This window comes from Eretmochelys imbricata, chromosome 2, assembly GCF_965152235.1.
Source record: "Eretmochelys imbricata isolate rEreImb1 chromosome 2, rEreImb1.hap1, whole genome shotgun sequence".
Lineage (NCBI taxonomy): Eukaryota > Metazoa > Chordata > Testudines > Cheloniidae > Eretmochelys > Eretmochelys imbricata.
The window spans coordinates 208,952,171-208,967,711 of NC_135573.1; the positions used below are offsets into that span (position 1 = coordinate 208,952,171).

At 40.9% G+C, this 15,541-nt stretch overlaps 1 protein-coding gene across 3 annotated transcripts; it reads right to left on the reverse strand.

The window, feature by feature from the left end:
- Window positions 1-1,261: 1,261 nt before the first annotated feature.
- On the reverse strand, window positions 1,262-12,695 carry CCDC126 (coiled-coil domain containing 126). 3 transcript variants are annotated; one of them, XM_077811377.1, is made up of 4 exons: window positions 12,664-12,695; window positions 6,079-6,219; window positions 5,105-5,500; window positions 1,262-2,894 (listed from the first exon to the last, which is right to left on the reverse strand). In XM_077811377.1, exons 3-4 carry the CDS (start codon window positions 5,340-5,342, stop codon window positions 2,710-2,712), a joined length of 423 nt encoding a protein of 140 aa, XP_077667503.1. In that variant the 5' UTR covers window positions 5,343-5,500; window positions 6,079-6,219; window positions 12,664-12,695; the 3' UTR covers window positions 1,262-2,709. The 3 variants fall into 3 exon arrangements, with proteins under 3 accessions (XP_077667503.1, XP_077667502.1, XP_077667504.1); XM_077811376.1 differs by having other exon boundaries at window positions 12,614-12,664; XM_077811378.1 differs by lacking the exon at window positions 12,664-12,695 and adding an exon at window positions 11,888-11,963.
- Between the last annotated feature and the right edge of the window lie 2,846 nt (window positions 12,696-15,541).

The window sequence follows — 15,541 nt, forward strand, 5'->3', positions numbered from 1 at the left end:
GGCAGTCAAAAAAGGGAACAGAATGTTTGGAATCATTAAGGGATAGATAATAAGACAGAAAATATCACATTGCCTCTATATAAATCCATGGTATGCCCACATCTTGAATACTGCGTGCAGACGTGGTTGCCCCATCTCAAAAAAGATAGATTGGACTTGGAAAAGGTTCAGAAAAGGGCAACAAAAATTATTAGGGGTATGGAACAGCTGCCGTATTAGGAGAGATTAATAATATTGGGACTTTTCAGGTTGGAATAGAGACGACTAAGGGGGGATATGATAGAGGTCTATAAAATCATGACTGGTGTGGAGAAAGTAAATTAGGAAGTGTTATTTACTCCTTTTCATAACACAAGAACTAGGGGCCACCAAATGAAATTAATAGGTAGCAGGTTAAAAACTAACAAAAGGAAGTATTTATTCCACACAACAAGTCAACCTGTGGAACTCCTTGCCAGAGGATGTTGTGAAGGCCAAGACTATAACAGGTTTCAAAAAAGAACTAAATAAATTCATGAAGGATAGGTCCATCAATGGCTATTAGCCAGGATGGGCAGGGATGGTGTCCCCAGCCTCTGTTTGCCGGGAGCTGGGACTGGGTGACAGGGGAGGATCACTTGATGATTACCTGTTCTTTTCATTCCCTCTGGGGCACCTGGCATTGGCCACTGTCAGAAGACAGGATACTGTGCTAGATGGACCTTTGGTCTGACCCAGTATGGCCGTTCTTATGTCCTAAGAGATCCATCTGCCTACTTTTGAAACTTTTACCACTCATGTCTAGTTGTCCTTGACAATTTTCCCTTGGACTTTATGCTCCTCAAGAGGAGTAATCAACGACCAGTTTATATATGCATTACTAAATATTACTAAAACTTGCCTAGTGAAATCAACCAGTATCCAGAAAAACAGCGTGCCTTCAGATTAGTCGAAGATTTTTCAAATGCATCAACAGGAGTTATGTGTCTAGCTGTCTTCTGTGCCTTCGAAAACTCCCCCCCCCCCCCCCAAACTATTGCACAGTCATATTTTCTTCTCTCCCCTCCAACCTAGGCAAAAGTTTTTGAGAAATATTGGGGTTTCAAAACCAAATGAATTATACCCATTCTTCTACTTATATAGCCTATGAGATAAACAGCAGACTTTAGAATTAGTGATAAACTACAAAGATCAATAGTTTAAAGTCTCAAGGTACATAGAGAGAGTACATGTAGAAAACAGGAAAAAGTGAATCACTTAATTAAAAAACAAAACAAAAAACTTTCACAAATACAATTTTATTTTCTTTCTTCCTGGAAAAAAAAGTTTACACTCAGTATCTCAAACAAAAAATAAGAAACAGTTGGACACTAACTCAAGTTTTATTTATATATTCTACTTTCCTCTAGACCAGTCCAGACTATCATCGGGGAGAAAAGCAATGAGACCATATGCCATCCAGCACTTCTGGTCTTATTCAGTTTGTTTGTTTTTTAATAAAATATTGAAAAGCTATTACACAGCATATTTCAAGCAAAAATTCCTGAACATAATTCTAAAAAAAAAAAAAAAAACCCCCAACCACTCAATATAGTTTTAAAAAACATAGGACTGAATGGCACTTTCATTTTAGCATTCATGATGCAGAAAGCACATTTTTAAATATAGTGCACCCTCACTACAATTTTCATTTCTGTAAGGCTAACGTGGATATAAGGCAACGTAACCTCAGCTCCCACCTATGTCCCTCATAAAACACCATTAGCACATGCATCTCTTTAGTATATGCCAAGATGCTCTGCTTCCCTTCAACTTCATTTACCTACTCCCTCCTGTTTAAAAAAGTAACTTAAGAAGATGATGTGCTATATTTGTCACACACTGCAAGATACTAAAATATTGAAAAGAAACAGCAATGAATACAAATATTCACATATCTGAAAACTGACTTCCATCTCTTAAATAACTTATCTGAAGTTACAAAATACACACACAAATATCATACATAGCTATTTCATAGAAAGATATCAGAGATTGTTTTGCCTTTGATAATTTAACTGACCTATTTCTGGAGCAAAGATATCTGGACAGTGTTGCTACCTAAGATTTTCATTATAATTGATTTTTTTAAATATACAATAAATTCTCTCTAGCTATTCTAGCAGGTAGTGCAAATAAAGACATTCTTTGGGTTGCAATTTTTAAAACATCTCAATGTTATCTTCAACATATCACTAGCAAATTAATAAGTAACAAAATATTGTACTGTAAATACACATCTTCTAACATTACATTATCCTTAGTTACCTGTTTAAAACCAATCACACAAACAATGATTAAGCTATATAATCAATCTATCCAAAAGATATGTTACATTTTTATTTAAATAAATATATTTTACAAGTGAATATATATTTTTCCATTTTAGTTTAACTTCAAACATTATAAAGTATCACCCATTTGGCATACTACATCAACCAAGTTACCAGAATATCTTTAAATACGATATTGTACAGCACTGCTTTAACAGAACTTTCTGAAAGCAACAAATTAATCCTCTGAGAACCTTATGTACAGAAGTTGGGACTGCATGTACTCAGCACATTCTATAGCAGAACAGTGTACGATATGTTAGTGTCAACTATTGCTTTGCCTAGCCAGAGGTAAAAAGCTTTTCTTGAATCCAATCAAATCGATGATAGATAAAGCAATATAAGGTGATCTTGTATGTTATCTAATATTGTTTGCTGCATTTACACGTTTACTTGTAGTTACTGGCACCAGATTACCACTAGTTCCATTGGTGGTATTTGTTGCTGAGCCATTCACAACAATGTAGTCAACTTTGTTTTCCAGTTTCACCAGACGTTGTAAGATGTCATCCAGAAGAACAGCAATCGTTCTTTTGAGATCAGCTGAAGAAGACAAAACAAAGAAAGTAGCATTGAATACTGTTCATTTATATTACCAGCAGTGTGTGAGAAATTTGCAGATTTGGACATCTAACTTAGGTCTCCAAAGGTTGCTTTTCTTTTTTCCTGGATTTGTTTGGAGAAGATAGAGAAAAGGTAGAGTGTGCTTTAATTCTCCTACATATGGATTCTAGCTGTCCATATGTTTAAAAAGTACTATTTCTTATTTTTTGCATACTTGAAGATACTACCACAATAGCAAACTGAGAATTGGCCCATTGAATCATAGAATATAAAATAACATTAGTCTCCCCTTGTCCTCCCCCCATTTTTTTTTTTTTTTTTTTTTAAAGATAAGTGACTATTTAAGGGTAATATTTTGGACTTTAACCCGCAACAGCAGTAGAGGCGAAATAAATTCAACCTGTATAACAGCTTCTGGCACTTGGCAGCATTAGAAAGCACTTAGTTTTTCCACCCTAGATAAGATGGATCTTAATTATTTCCTTCTGTAGTTCCTTTCCAATTATTCTCCAAGTTCAGAACGTGCTGTCTGCCACAGGACAAGGTAAAGCACTACTGTAATATTACAATGTAATTCTTAAAGCAGAAAAAAGGAATACAGTTTCTTTCTTATTTTAAAATTCTTGGATGTAAAGATTTAGACTTAGGTTCTTTTTAGATCAACTTATCTATATATCGAGAAAAAAAAACAGGGTGGAAGAGGACAGTTAATCACGGTGTGGGAAGGAAGAACACAAATAGGCAAGACTACTAAGCAAACAATGCAGTAATCAACATAATTCAACAAAAAAATTCACTTTGCTGTACGTATTCTTTCAGAACTAATTAGGTCATTTCCTCACAATTTGAGAGCCACCTGGCCTGACCAAATTCTTTGACACTTAGTTTTGCAAAATTCTTCATTATTTGGATTTTTCTTATTCTCTCAAACCAAACCTTAGATAGTGAGTCTGCATCAGTGAACAAGCTAATTAATTTTATTGTTCTAAATAGGTTTCAAATAAACTCCTTTGCACAGAACCAAGGAATATAGATCCAGTTATAGATGTACAACCCCTAGCTCCTTTAAGGGTCTTGTCTGGTTAAAGATTTTGACACCCTAAAATATTGAACCTGACCTAAACACGGAAAGAGAGGTTTACCCTCAACTAGCATTCCTTCTAAGAAGGGGCAGTAAGTATAGTAATGAGTCTCTGTGTGTGTAAAATCCTAATTTATCTCTTTCTCTGAAAACTAATTCCTGTTTAAGTCTATATTACATGTGTTATCACAGAAGTTTTTGTTTTGCATGACAGAATATAGGCAGGCAATTAGTTTCTTTTATCTAGTTCTCAGAAATTTAAGTCTGAAAGAAACACTGGAGTATAGTGTAGGAAATTTAAGTAGATTGTATTTGTCAAATTGCAGGTTAGGACACCTAGACAAATCATAAGACTGGGGTTGCAGAGTTTAAAGTATTATGTTTTTGAAATGAGAAATTTTCAATGTTTACGTTAAACAGATCTCAATAAGTAAACCACACACAGATCTCTCTTGCATTTTAGATGAGCATAGGCTATAGACATATAGCGGGTGCACAGGTAACAGGGCACAGTGGTGTCAAGTCAGAGGAGAATATGCTGATGCAAACACAATGGAGGCTCAAGATTTGGAGCACTCTACTGCCATCTGTAAAATAAGGGTCAGATTCTGCTAAATACATAATCATTCCCCCATCTCTCCCATTCTACCATCATGATTGCTTCTCATTGTTTGTTAATAGTAGAAGAGAAGAAAATTAAGGGGGGGAAGATAAAAGCAATAAAAAGGTAGAAATAACACACAAAGTGACAGTGTTTGGGTAGTGAAGTGTTTTAATTTTACATTTAATTCCTACATTATGAATGTAGTCCTTCATGTTACTGTGGAGAAAACCCCCCAGAGCTCTATTTCCAATTGGTGGAGAAACAAGACAACCTAGTATTGATTCTGACAGTCAAATTACTATAATACATACAACTATGTTTAAAGAACAAGTGTTAAAAAAAGTTATGCCTTAAAATTAAGCCCTATCAATGAGCAAACACACAGTCAGCACATACAAAATTACTTTGAAGAGTTCCATGTACCATTTAAAATAAGATTTAAAAGCTGTATCAAAGGCAGTTTAGAACAAAACGGTTTGTGTAGCCAGGTTTATTTAATCTTACCATATCCTGCCATTGAGGCTCCATTACCACCATTCATTATGTTCTTATTTTCTTCTGCCAGTGCTTTCACATATCTTTTACTTAAGTCTAGTATCTGTTCACGCAATTCAGCACTGGTTTGGTGCCTTGGATGCTGAAAAGTATAGCGCAGCAACATCAAGCCCCAAATGAATCCAAACACCAGCAACAACAAACTCAGTTTCTGGGACATGTTTTTTCTTGAAAATGTTAAAAACATTTCTGATGAAGGCAACAGATGAGTCTTGATTTCACGAAAAATAATTCAATTTGAAGTTGTCATGGTATTTACATATTCGTCAAAAGCAAGATCTTCACAAAGTAACAAATCTTCTGGGTGGACCATCTTAAACACATTTTCTCCATGTCAACTGATTCCTAAATTTGAAGTATTACAAGATTAGTCAAAATGCTCATTCACCAAGAACAAAAAGGTTTTCAAGTTATTAGATATTCTAGAAATTCTTTGTGGATTCATATCTGTGCAGAAACATACCTGTCCACCTCACTTATTTCTACAGCTTTGTCTTTTAGCTTTTCTGCATCAAGTCAAAACTTCAATGCCACCATCATTGCTTCAGTTTTAAATTACTGTAATTGTAATTAACTTTTTAAAGTGCATTTGCGTTCAATCTTATAGAAACCTGTAAAAAACTCTTCCCTTTAGAAAACTATTCAGTTTGTAAGCAATATTTTTTGGGTTGTTTATAATGCCATATTTTCACAAAAAAAGTCCTTGCAAATTCATTTGCAGCTGTTGCTTATTCCCCACTGAAAGTCACAAGGCTATGGTGAAACTTAAACATAAAATTTATTTAGACTAAGTTTCTTTGGTAAGGTCCTCATTTGCTTTTGTACAGGATCAAACACAGTCAGTGTCTTAATAAAACATAATGAAGTTACACCTCCTTATAGCACTTTGGCTAATAATCATCCATTAGTTATATAATCCTTACCGTAGCAACCAATTTTGATGCCACTACAGATTATGACTTCAGGTGGGAAGTGATCAGCAGGAACATATCAGTACTTATAAACCAAATATCCAGCTTCTGAGGGTATGGAGTAGTATCGGCCATACATCTTCAAAGAGAGCTCTGCATGTCAAGCAAAGTTTATTCAAATAAAGTTCTGCATATTATGTTAAGACCAACATTTTCAAGGAGGAGCCTCACGTTGAGCAGTGCCTAATCGTAAGCAACTATGTCTGAAAACCCAAAATTACTAAAATAACGATTGGAACTGGATACTATGGCTTAGCATACATACAAATACAAATTTCACATACATAAAGTCACTTCTTCTGTTTGAAAGGCAGGCAAAGATTTCTTCTTTTAAGCAGCTACTTTGCCTTTTAAAATCCTTGTTTACAATCTTACTCAGTATTTGGCCTCTACAGTATCCTGTGACAATGACTTCTACTGCTTAATAATGTGTGAAAAAAATATTTCCTTCTATAAGTTTTGCATCTTCCATCTTTTAATTTCATTAAAACATCCCCTTGTTTTGTGTCATGTCAGGGAGAACAGAAACTCTGGATCAACCTTTGACATTTTTTATCATATCCCCTCTTATTTGTCTCCTTTCTAAGGTAAACAAACCCAATTTTTTCAGTCTCTCTTTAAATGAGTTTTTCCTCATGCCTCTGATCAGGTGTTATCCTTCTCTGGACCTCTTCCAATTCTGCAATATCCCATTTGAGATTAGGTAAACAGTACTGCACATAATATTCTAGGTGAGGCTTCAGCATTGATTTATATAATGGCATTGTATTTTCCATATTCTTCTCTATCATGTTCCTTTGGCATCCTAACATCTTGACTTTCTGGACCATAGTTGCACATTAAGTCAAGGTCTTCATTGGGCTGCCCACAGCAATGTCTAGGTACCTTTCTTGAGTTAACAAAGTTAATTTAGAATCCTCTAAAGTGTACAAGTAGTTAAAATTTCTCTTTCCAATGTATTTTATTTCTGACACAGTGTACTGACCCAACAGAAGATTTTAAAAAATAATATAAAAAAATCACACAGTAGGCAAAGACAGTGCTTTCGGTTCCTCTGGGATTATCCTTGCTAGCTTGACTAGGTGAAGTAGTCAATGTATCTTAGTAAAGCCGTGATCACATTAAAAAGGAGCTAAATATGGGGACCATAGTGGTTTGAGTGACAAAGTATTTTGTTGTTCGTAACACATGCAAGGCTCAGGAATATAATCAAGATAAAGCCTGCCCCTTTCCCCCTACCATAAGGACAAAACAGATTGTTTCAATGACAAAATGTTTGAAAACTTAAATAGATGATTTGGCACTATTTTAGACAAATTAATAACCACATCTTACATTTACAAAGCAGTATTAATCTCAAAGGATCCCAAAGTCCTTCAAAAATATTACGTATGAGAATCACTTCCTCTACACTTGGAAGGAATATAGCAGATGTTTAACAGTGAACAGCCCTAACGAGAAAGTTTAGAAGAGGAAGTGAAGACTCCTCTTCACATCCAAATGAAAAGATACGGCCTACACCACACTATTATATTTCACCCGCATCTGAACAGGGTTGTCCATGCTAACTTATACAATGCTGAATACATTTTAGCAGTCAGTTTAGACCAGGGCTAATTTTGTTCAGCATCACCAGCTAAGTATTAAACCCCAAGAAGCCCTGATAAATTCTATTGTAAACTCTTTGCTGACTATCTCCAGTACCCATTAGTCTTCAGATATTGTAGACCAGGCCTATAGCAATTACAGTAGACAACATATAATGACTCAAGTTATAACTTAGACAGGATACAAGGATTAACACCCCTAAATCTTGTGAAAAGTGTTATGGGATTTTTAATACGTGTGATCATGACCTCAGTATCTCTCTTCTACTAGAAGTGACATCTTTTGCTGCAGAGTGACCTTCAATACCTTACTGAACCATTTGATCAGAATTAGCTCAGAAGGAATACCACAGCCTCTCATTGAATCACCAACCATTTAGAAGATAAGAAGAGTTTTCTTTGAGGAAAGGGAACACAAGGGCCTAACAATAAGAGTGCAGTTTAAATGCACTTATCTACTAAGGTTTTGGGGAATATCCCTGTTTACTAGATTAGAGAACTCAGAAACCATTGCATAATTCCCAGGAGCTGTAAAATAACTGTAAATAAATTATTAACAAATTAGACATGAATACACAATACAAGAAATAAGAAGGCATGAGGCCAATGCGCTGTGTACACAGGGGATCACATCCTGAGGGTCAAAATGGGACAAGAGTAGTGGTAATTTTCCACGTTCTACCTACAAACCAAAACCCACAGGCTCATGACACCAAGAGGAGATACCACTCCAAGTGGATTATGCTTATCTTCATATCGTTCCTCTTGTTTCTTCTATACTTTACTCAGAAATGAAGTAGAAACTAGGACTGTCGATTAAACGCACTTAACTCAAAAAAAATTAATTGCGATTAATCACACTGTTAATAGAATACCAATTGAAATGTATTAAATATTTTGGATGTTTTTTTACACAGAATACAAAGTGTACAGTGCTCACTTTATATTATTTTTATTACAAATATTTGCACTGTAAAAGTGATAAAAGAAATAGTATTTTTCAATTCACCTCATACAAGTACTGTAGTCCAATCTCTTTATCGTGAAAGTATAACTTACAAATGTAGATTTTTGTGTTACATAACTGTGTGTCAAAAACAAAATGTAAAACTTTAGAGCCTACACATCCACTCAGTCCTATTTCAGCCAATCACTCAGACAAACAAGTTTGGTTACAATTTTCAGGAGATAATGCTGCCTGCTTCTTGTTTACAATGTCACCTGAAAATGAGAACAGGCATTCTCATGGCACTGTTGTAGCCGGCATTGCAATATATTTACATGGCAGATGCGCTAAATATTCATATGTCCCTTCCTGCTTCAACCACCATTCCAGAGGACGTGTCCATGCTGATGACGGGTTCTGCTCGATAACGATCCAAAGCAGAGCAGACCGACGCATGTTCGTTTTCATCATCTGAGTCAGGTGCCACCAGCAGAAGGCTGATTTTATTTTTTGGTGGTTCAGGTTCTGTAGTTTCCACATCTGAGTGTTGCTCTTTTAAGACTTCTGAAAGTATGCTCCACACCTCGTCCCTCTCAGATTTCGGACAGCACTTCAGATTCTTAAACCTTGAGTTGAGTGCTGTAGCTATTTTTAGAAATCTCACATTGGTACCTTCTTTGAGTTTTGTCAAATCTGCTTTGAAAGTGTTATTAAAATGAACATGTGCTGGGTCATCATCCGAGACTGCTATAACATGAAATATATGGAAGAATGTGGGTAAAACAGAACAGGAGACATACAGTTCTCCCCCAAGGAGTTCAGTCACAAATTTAATTAACACTTTTTTTTTTAATGAGCATCATCAATCTGGAAGCATGTCCTGTGGAATGGCGGCCGAAGCATGAAGGGGCATACGAATGTTTAGCATTTCTGGCACATAAATATCTTGCAACACCAGCTACAAAAGTGCCATGCGAATGCCTGTTCTCACTTTCAGGTGACATTGTAAATAAAAAGCAGGCAGCAGTATCTCCCGTATATGTAACCAAACATGTCTGCCTGAGTGATTGGCTGAAGCAGGACTGAGTGGACATGTAGGCTCTAAAGTTTTACATTGTTTTATTTTTTTTAAAAGCAGTTATTTTTTTGTACATAATTCTATATTTGTAAGTTGAACTTTCATGATAAAGAGATTGCACTACAGTACTTGTATTAGGTGAATTGAAAAATACTATTTCTTTTGTTTTTTATAGTGCAAATATTTGTAATAAAAATAAATATAAAGTGAGAACTGTACACTTTGTATTCTGTCTTGTAATTGAAATCAATATATTTGAAAATGTAGAAAACATCCAAAAATATTTAAATAAATGGTATTCTATTATTGTTTAATAGCACAATTAATCGCAATTCATTTTTTTAATTGCTTGACAGCTCTAGTAGCAACAAAAGTGATATTTAAATCATATTTTAGATCCAGAGGTAATACTACATTGAGATTAACTGGAACAACTCGCCTCTCAGAACTGTGCACTAAAACTTCATCAGTTTACAATCTGTTCACATTCGGAAGGTTGTGTTGGCAAATATAACACCTAAGGGGCTTATTTTTCAAACGGTAACCTGGATTATGGAGCAAAGATTGGAGCCACCAAGAAAAAGCATCAGATTACTAAATTGCTGCAAACTAGCCTAAGTAGGCCCCAGGTCATTATCACAGAACAGAGAGAAAATCCTTCTTTATATCACACCTGGAAAAGTACATTCCATTCTAGTTATCTGTATCTTTCCAATAATGAGGTACAAAAAAGGAGTTTAAAGTTGGAGTGAATGATTTATAGAGAAAGTTTAATAAAAGGTAAATATATATAGCTTGTTTAAACAGGAGACATGATAATAATCTATAAATATCTGAAAGGTTAAACTCCAAGGAAAGAAAAATGTTATTGAAAGGAGGTATAAGAGATTGTCACTAGAAGTAACTGAATTATATTTTATACGTGAAAGTTTACATACAATAAAGACAGACAGATGACAGTGTGGTATGGTAGGCTGTGGAATAGCATACTAAGCAGTAACAGAAGACTCATTGCTTTGATTTTCTGGCAAGTGACATGCTTGGACCCTATGAAAGTTAGATTGGGTCCTTACAGTACAGCAAACGCATTAGTTTTTCAGAGTCACAGCAGCCATAGTACAGTTCTTAAAGTTTAGGAATTATATGGGGTAAAATTGTGATTCTATAGCAAATGCAGAAGGAAACACAAAGCTACTTTTAAGGAAGCACCAATCTAGCGCCCTGAGTAAATTCTAGATTTGGGTAGTAAGAGAAGACTTGACTATTTGATGCATCATTCCCTCAATATATCCCTTGTTCTCCCCAAAACAAACAATAATTCATATAACTTGTTATATTTGGACTTAGCCACAGAAGAGTGATAGCATTTCCTTACCTCACAGAGGTGTTGTGAGGATAAATACATTTAAAGATTGTGACATTCTCAGGTTCTATGATAACAAGGGCTCTATATATACCTAAAATTGTATATATACCTAAAATTGATAATCCTCAGATCTTGTGACCCCTAAGAGGACAATTTAGGAAAGTATACATTATTAACAGTGCACAACACATAGTAAAACCCCGACTCACTCCAAGACAACTCAGGGTCATTGCAGCACAGATGTGCAGTTGGGTGATCCATGCTAGAATAAGGCTGAGTCACGGAAGCTAGCTCCCATAGAACACTGCACAGAGGCACTGGTAAGAGAGGTCAGCAACAACTCCCTTACAAGCACACAGGGAACATTACATTGGTATTAACAACAGGGATTTGAGAGGGTAAAAAGGGATTGCTCCTGCCATCAGAATCCAAGTGCTCATACAGTCCAGCACCAGGAACTGCTGCAACAGGACAAACCAGAGCAAAAGCAAATCATTGCATGTACAGATTGGGTGGGCAGGAGCAGGGAGGGGAGGAAGGAGAAGAGAAAAGAGCATGACCTGGACCAAGGAGACATCTATAAAGAAGAATCAAAATAAAATGCTGATGATAATGAGGTAATAACATCACTTTGCCCAACAACGGCGACCACCCCCAACACCTAGTATAACAAACTCCATCCCATACGCATTCTCAAACTCACACTTATATCTGTTCCAGTTCACAGAACACATACAATGACCTAATCCCTATCTCAGACCGACCTGCAATTACCGAAGCCCCTATATCGCCTCATATCCCGGCACACGGCAGTCCAGCTCTCATCCCTCGATCCCTGTCCCACTCTAGCACTCACAGACACCCCGGGGGAACGGGGCCGGCCCTGCCACTCCCCATCCCTGCCCCCTCTCAAACACCCCCCGCCCCGGGGAACGGGGCTGGCCCTGCTACGCCCCATCCCTGCCCCCTCTCAAACACCCCCCCGCCCCGGGGCCGGCCCTGCTACTCCCCATCCTTGCCCCCTCTCAAACACCCCCCCGCCCCGGGGCCGGCCCTGCTACTCCCCATCCCTGCCCCCTCTCAAACACCCCCCGCCCCGGGGAACGGGGCCGGCCCTGCTACTCCCCATCCCTGCCCCCTCTCAAACACCCCCCCGCCCCGGGGCCGGCCCTGCTACTCCCTATCCCTGCCCCCTCTCAAACACCCCCCCGCCCCGGGGCCGGCCCTGCTACTCCCCATCCCTGCCCCCTCTCAAACACCCCCCCGCCCCGGGGAACGGGGCCGGCCCTGCTACTCCCCATCCCTGCCCCCTCTCAAACACCCCCCCGCCCCGGGGCCGGCCCTGCTACTCCCCATCCCTGCCCCCTCTCAAACACCCCCCCGCCCCGGGGCCGGCCCTGCTACTCCCCATCCCTAACACCCCCCGCCCCGGGGCCGGCCCTGCTACGCCCCATCTCAAACACCCCCCCGGGGCACGGGGCCACCCCTACCAACAACGGCTCGGACTCCCGCGACGGCGGCGCTCTCACCCCTTCCCTACCTGGCTGACGGGCACACCACCAGCTCCCCGCCCCGCTTCCGCTCATCCCCCAGCCCCGCCCCCCGAGCCCTTCCGCCCGACGCATGCCGGGAACGGATTCCGCAGCCTTCGCCGAGCCAAGCGCAGGCGCGGCGCCGCGTCTCCTCTTCGCGCGGGCTGCGGGCTGCGGGCTAAAGTCCCCGTGTCTTGCTGAGGGCGCGCGCGTGGGTGGGTTCCCGGGCCGCTACTGTCACCGCCTAGTGCTAAGTCCTTGCCGCAGCACGGGAGCCGCCGCCGCAGCGCTTGCTGGGGTCTCCTTGCGCTTCGGCCATCCGTGGGTGGGTGGGTGTGTGCACGGGCCTTTGTTCTGTGCCGCTCAGGAGGTGCCGGGCAGACGGCCCGCCTCGGACGGGTGTCTAGGTAGCAGCCTCGCGCAGCGCGGGGTCTTAGCTTTCATATTGAAAACAACGTGTCTGACCTTCAGCGGCGTGTCGAGCACTTTCCCACTGGTTCCTGAGCGGGGGTTAACCTGAAACATTGGCTCAGCGAGAGTTAAACTCCCCCATGCCCTATTAGTCTCAGGCCATGTGTACCCCACAAACTGGTCAACGCACGTCGTTACCACCGAAGCTGTGTATCCCTTGGGTGTGGGCATACGTGGCTCTGATGTTGGTGCTGGCCGAACTCAGCAGCGGGCTGTGGGGTGCTGGGGGGGCCCAGCCAAGTGCAGCATGTTTCATTGTGAAAGCAGTACATCTGTGGGGCAGCACCACGGCTAGTGTTGGCCTCCCTAGTCTTGCACTCCTGCTGCAGTTGCTTTGCTTTCACCTGGCACTGCTGCCGATCCCTGTTGTACTCCTTTGCCTGCATCCCTTGTGCAATCTTGGTAGATGTCCCTGTTACTACAGCTCTTCTCTGACCCTCGCAAGCCCAGGAGAGCCAATACCTCCTGTCTGCTCCAGGCAGGAGCGTGACAAGTGCAGGGCGCCACCATGATCAGTTGGGCAGCTGCGCACAACAAAAGTGAATTGCTAGATATAAGCAAGGTGGGCAAATAGGAAAAGGCACTTCGAAAACACATGGGGGGCTTGGAGTGTGTGTGTGAGGCGGAGTTCTGATTTCTGTGACCCCGGGGCAATGGAGTGTAAAATTGAGACGTAGTCACTGTTGCAGGGAATTGTGAGACAACTGCTACAGGACTGCTAGGATTGATACAGGTCACACATTGTCAACAGTCGCACTGCATCGACTTCAGTAAGTCGACCATGGCTCCACATCATTTCAGGGAGGTGGTTTTACTGCATTGCTGTAATGTGCCACGATGTTGGCTAGAGACAAATTTCATTGTAGACACATATGCAAATAAGTCGACGCAAGGCAACTTACATTAGCCTAACTTAGTACTGTAGACCAGGCCTAACCATACAAGAATCAACCTCCTAACTGACATAGGTATGCCAACAGCTTTTAAATATAGATCAGGCGTTATTAGGCCATGTCAAGACTAGGATCACCTTTTGCTATAGGTATACCAGCGGAGTGCTTCTAGTGTGGAAATAGTTCTACCAGCAAAGCTAACCAATACAGCTTATTTCACCATCACCCTGAGCGAAACAAACTAAACTGGTGACGCCATAGATTTGCTACAATAACTGCATCTACTCTAGAAGGTTTTGCTGGCATAGCTATGTCCGTTACAAGTCACACCTCTTCACACCCCGACCAAAATAACTATGCTGGCAAAAGCCCCTGTTGTAGATGTGGACTCATTCCACAATAAGTGTGTCCACTATTGGAGTTATTCAGGAACAGCTGTTCCATGTGCAGACAAACCCAAGGGGTAGAAAAAGTAGGTGTCCTAAAGGTAAGCATATTTTTCCAGTTAGTGATGCTGAATACAAAAGCAATAGTCAATGGGAAATTAATAAATTATGACTGCAAGTTTAGTTACTTTTCCAGTTGACATTTAGCGACACTTTCCAAATGGGAGTTCTATGCTGAAGTGAGGGTAGTATGCAGTCCTGCATACCCCAGTCCATGGGTTATTAGTAAAACTTATTCGTAAATATTTATATTATGGAAGTGCCCAACAGCCACAAATCAACATTGAGACCCCGTTGTGCTGGGAACTGTAGAAAAATAGAAAAGAAACAATCTCTGCCTCTGAGAGCTTAAATAGAATCTGGCCATCTCCACAGTATAAATATGATATCGCTGATTTAGAGGCAAAGATATAGCATTTCTTGATATATTTTTGTTATCATATAAATGTGCTTTATTTGGCAAATGTAGCAGTGGGGGCATAATGGGTACAGGAATATCTGTTCTGTTTCTGACAGCTTTTGATAGCAATTAAACATGAACACAGGCAGTGGGTGAGTGCCTGAGGCCCTGCTCCTTCTGCCCTACCCCCCACCAGAGCACATCCCTGCTCCCTCTGGCTGCTGGCCCCCCTGCATGCCCCCAGCCCCAACACATCGGGCAGGCAGAGCACCTCCAGCATTGGGTGGGCAGGCAGGCAGCATTGCTGGGCGGGCAGGCGGGCGGGTGGGCAGACAGCGCAGCTGGAGTGCCCCCAGCCCCAGCATCATCCCAGCACCGGGAAGACAGGCAGCACAGCGTGGCATAGCCCCAGCCCGGGGGTCTTGTGCACACCACGGTCCCCAGCTTGCCTGCCCCAGCCTCTTTGCCACAGAAGGGAACAGCAGGCAGGAGGGGACCTGGGGGTGAAGCATGGGCGGGGCCATGCCAGGCTGTTTCAGGAGGCACAGCCTCCCCCTGCCTACGATACCCGCCGCCCATGAACCTGAAGGAGAATTTCCATATAGCTCACTCTCCCACTGTGACCCCAGGGCCAGAGGAGCACGGTCTCCCAACCCCAGCCCTGGGGCCAGAGGAG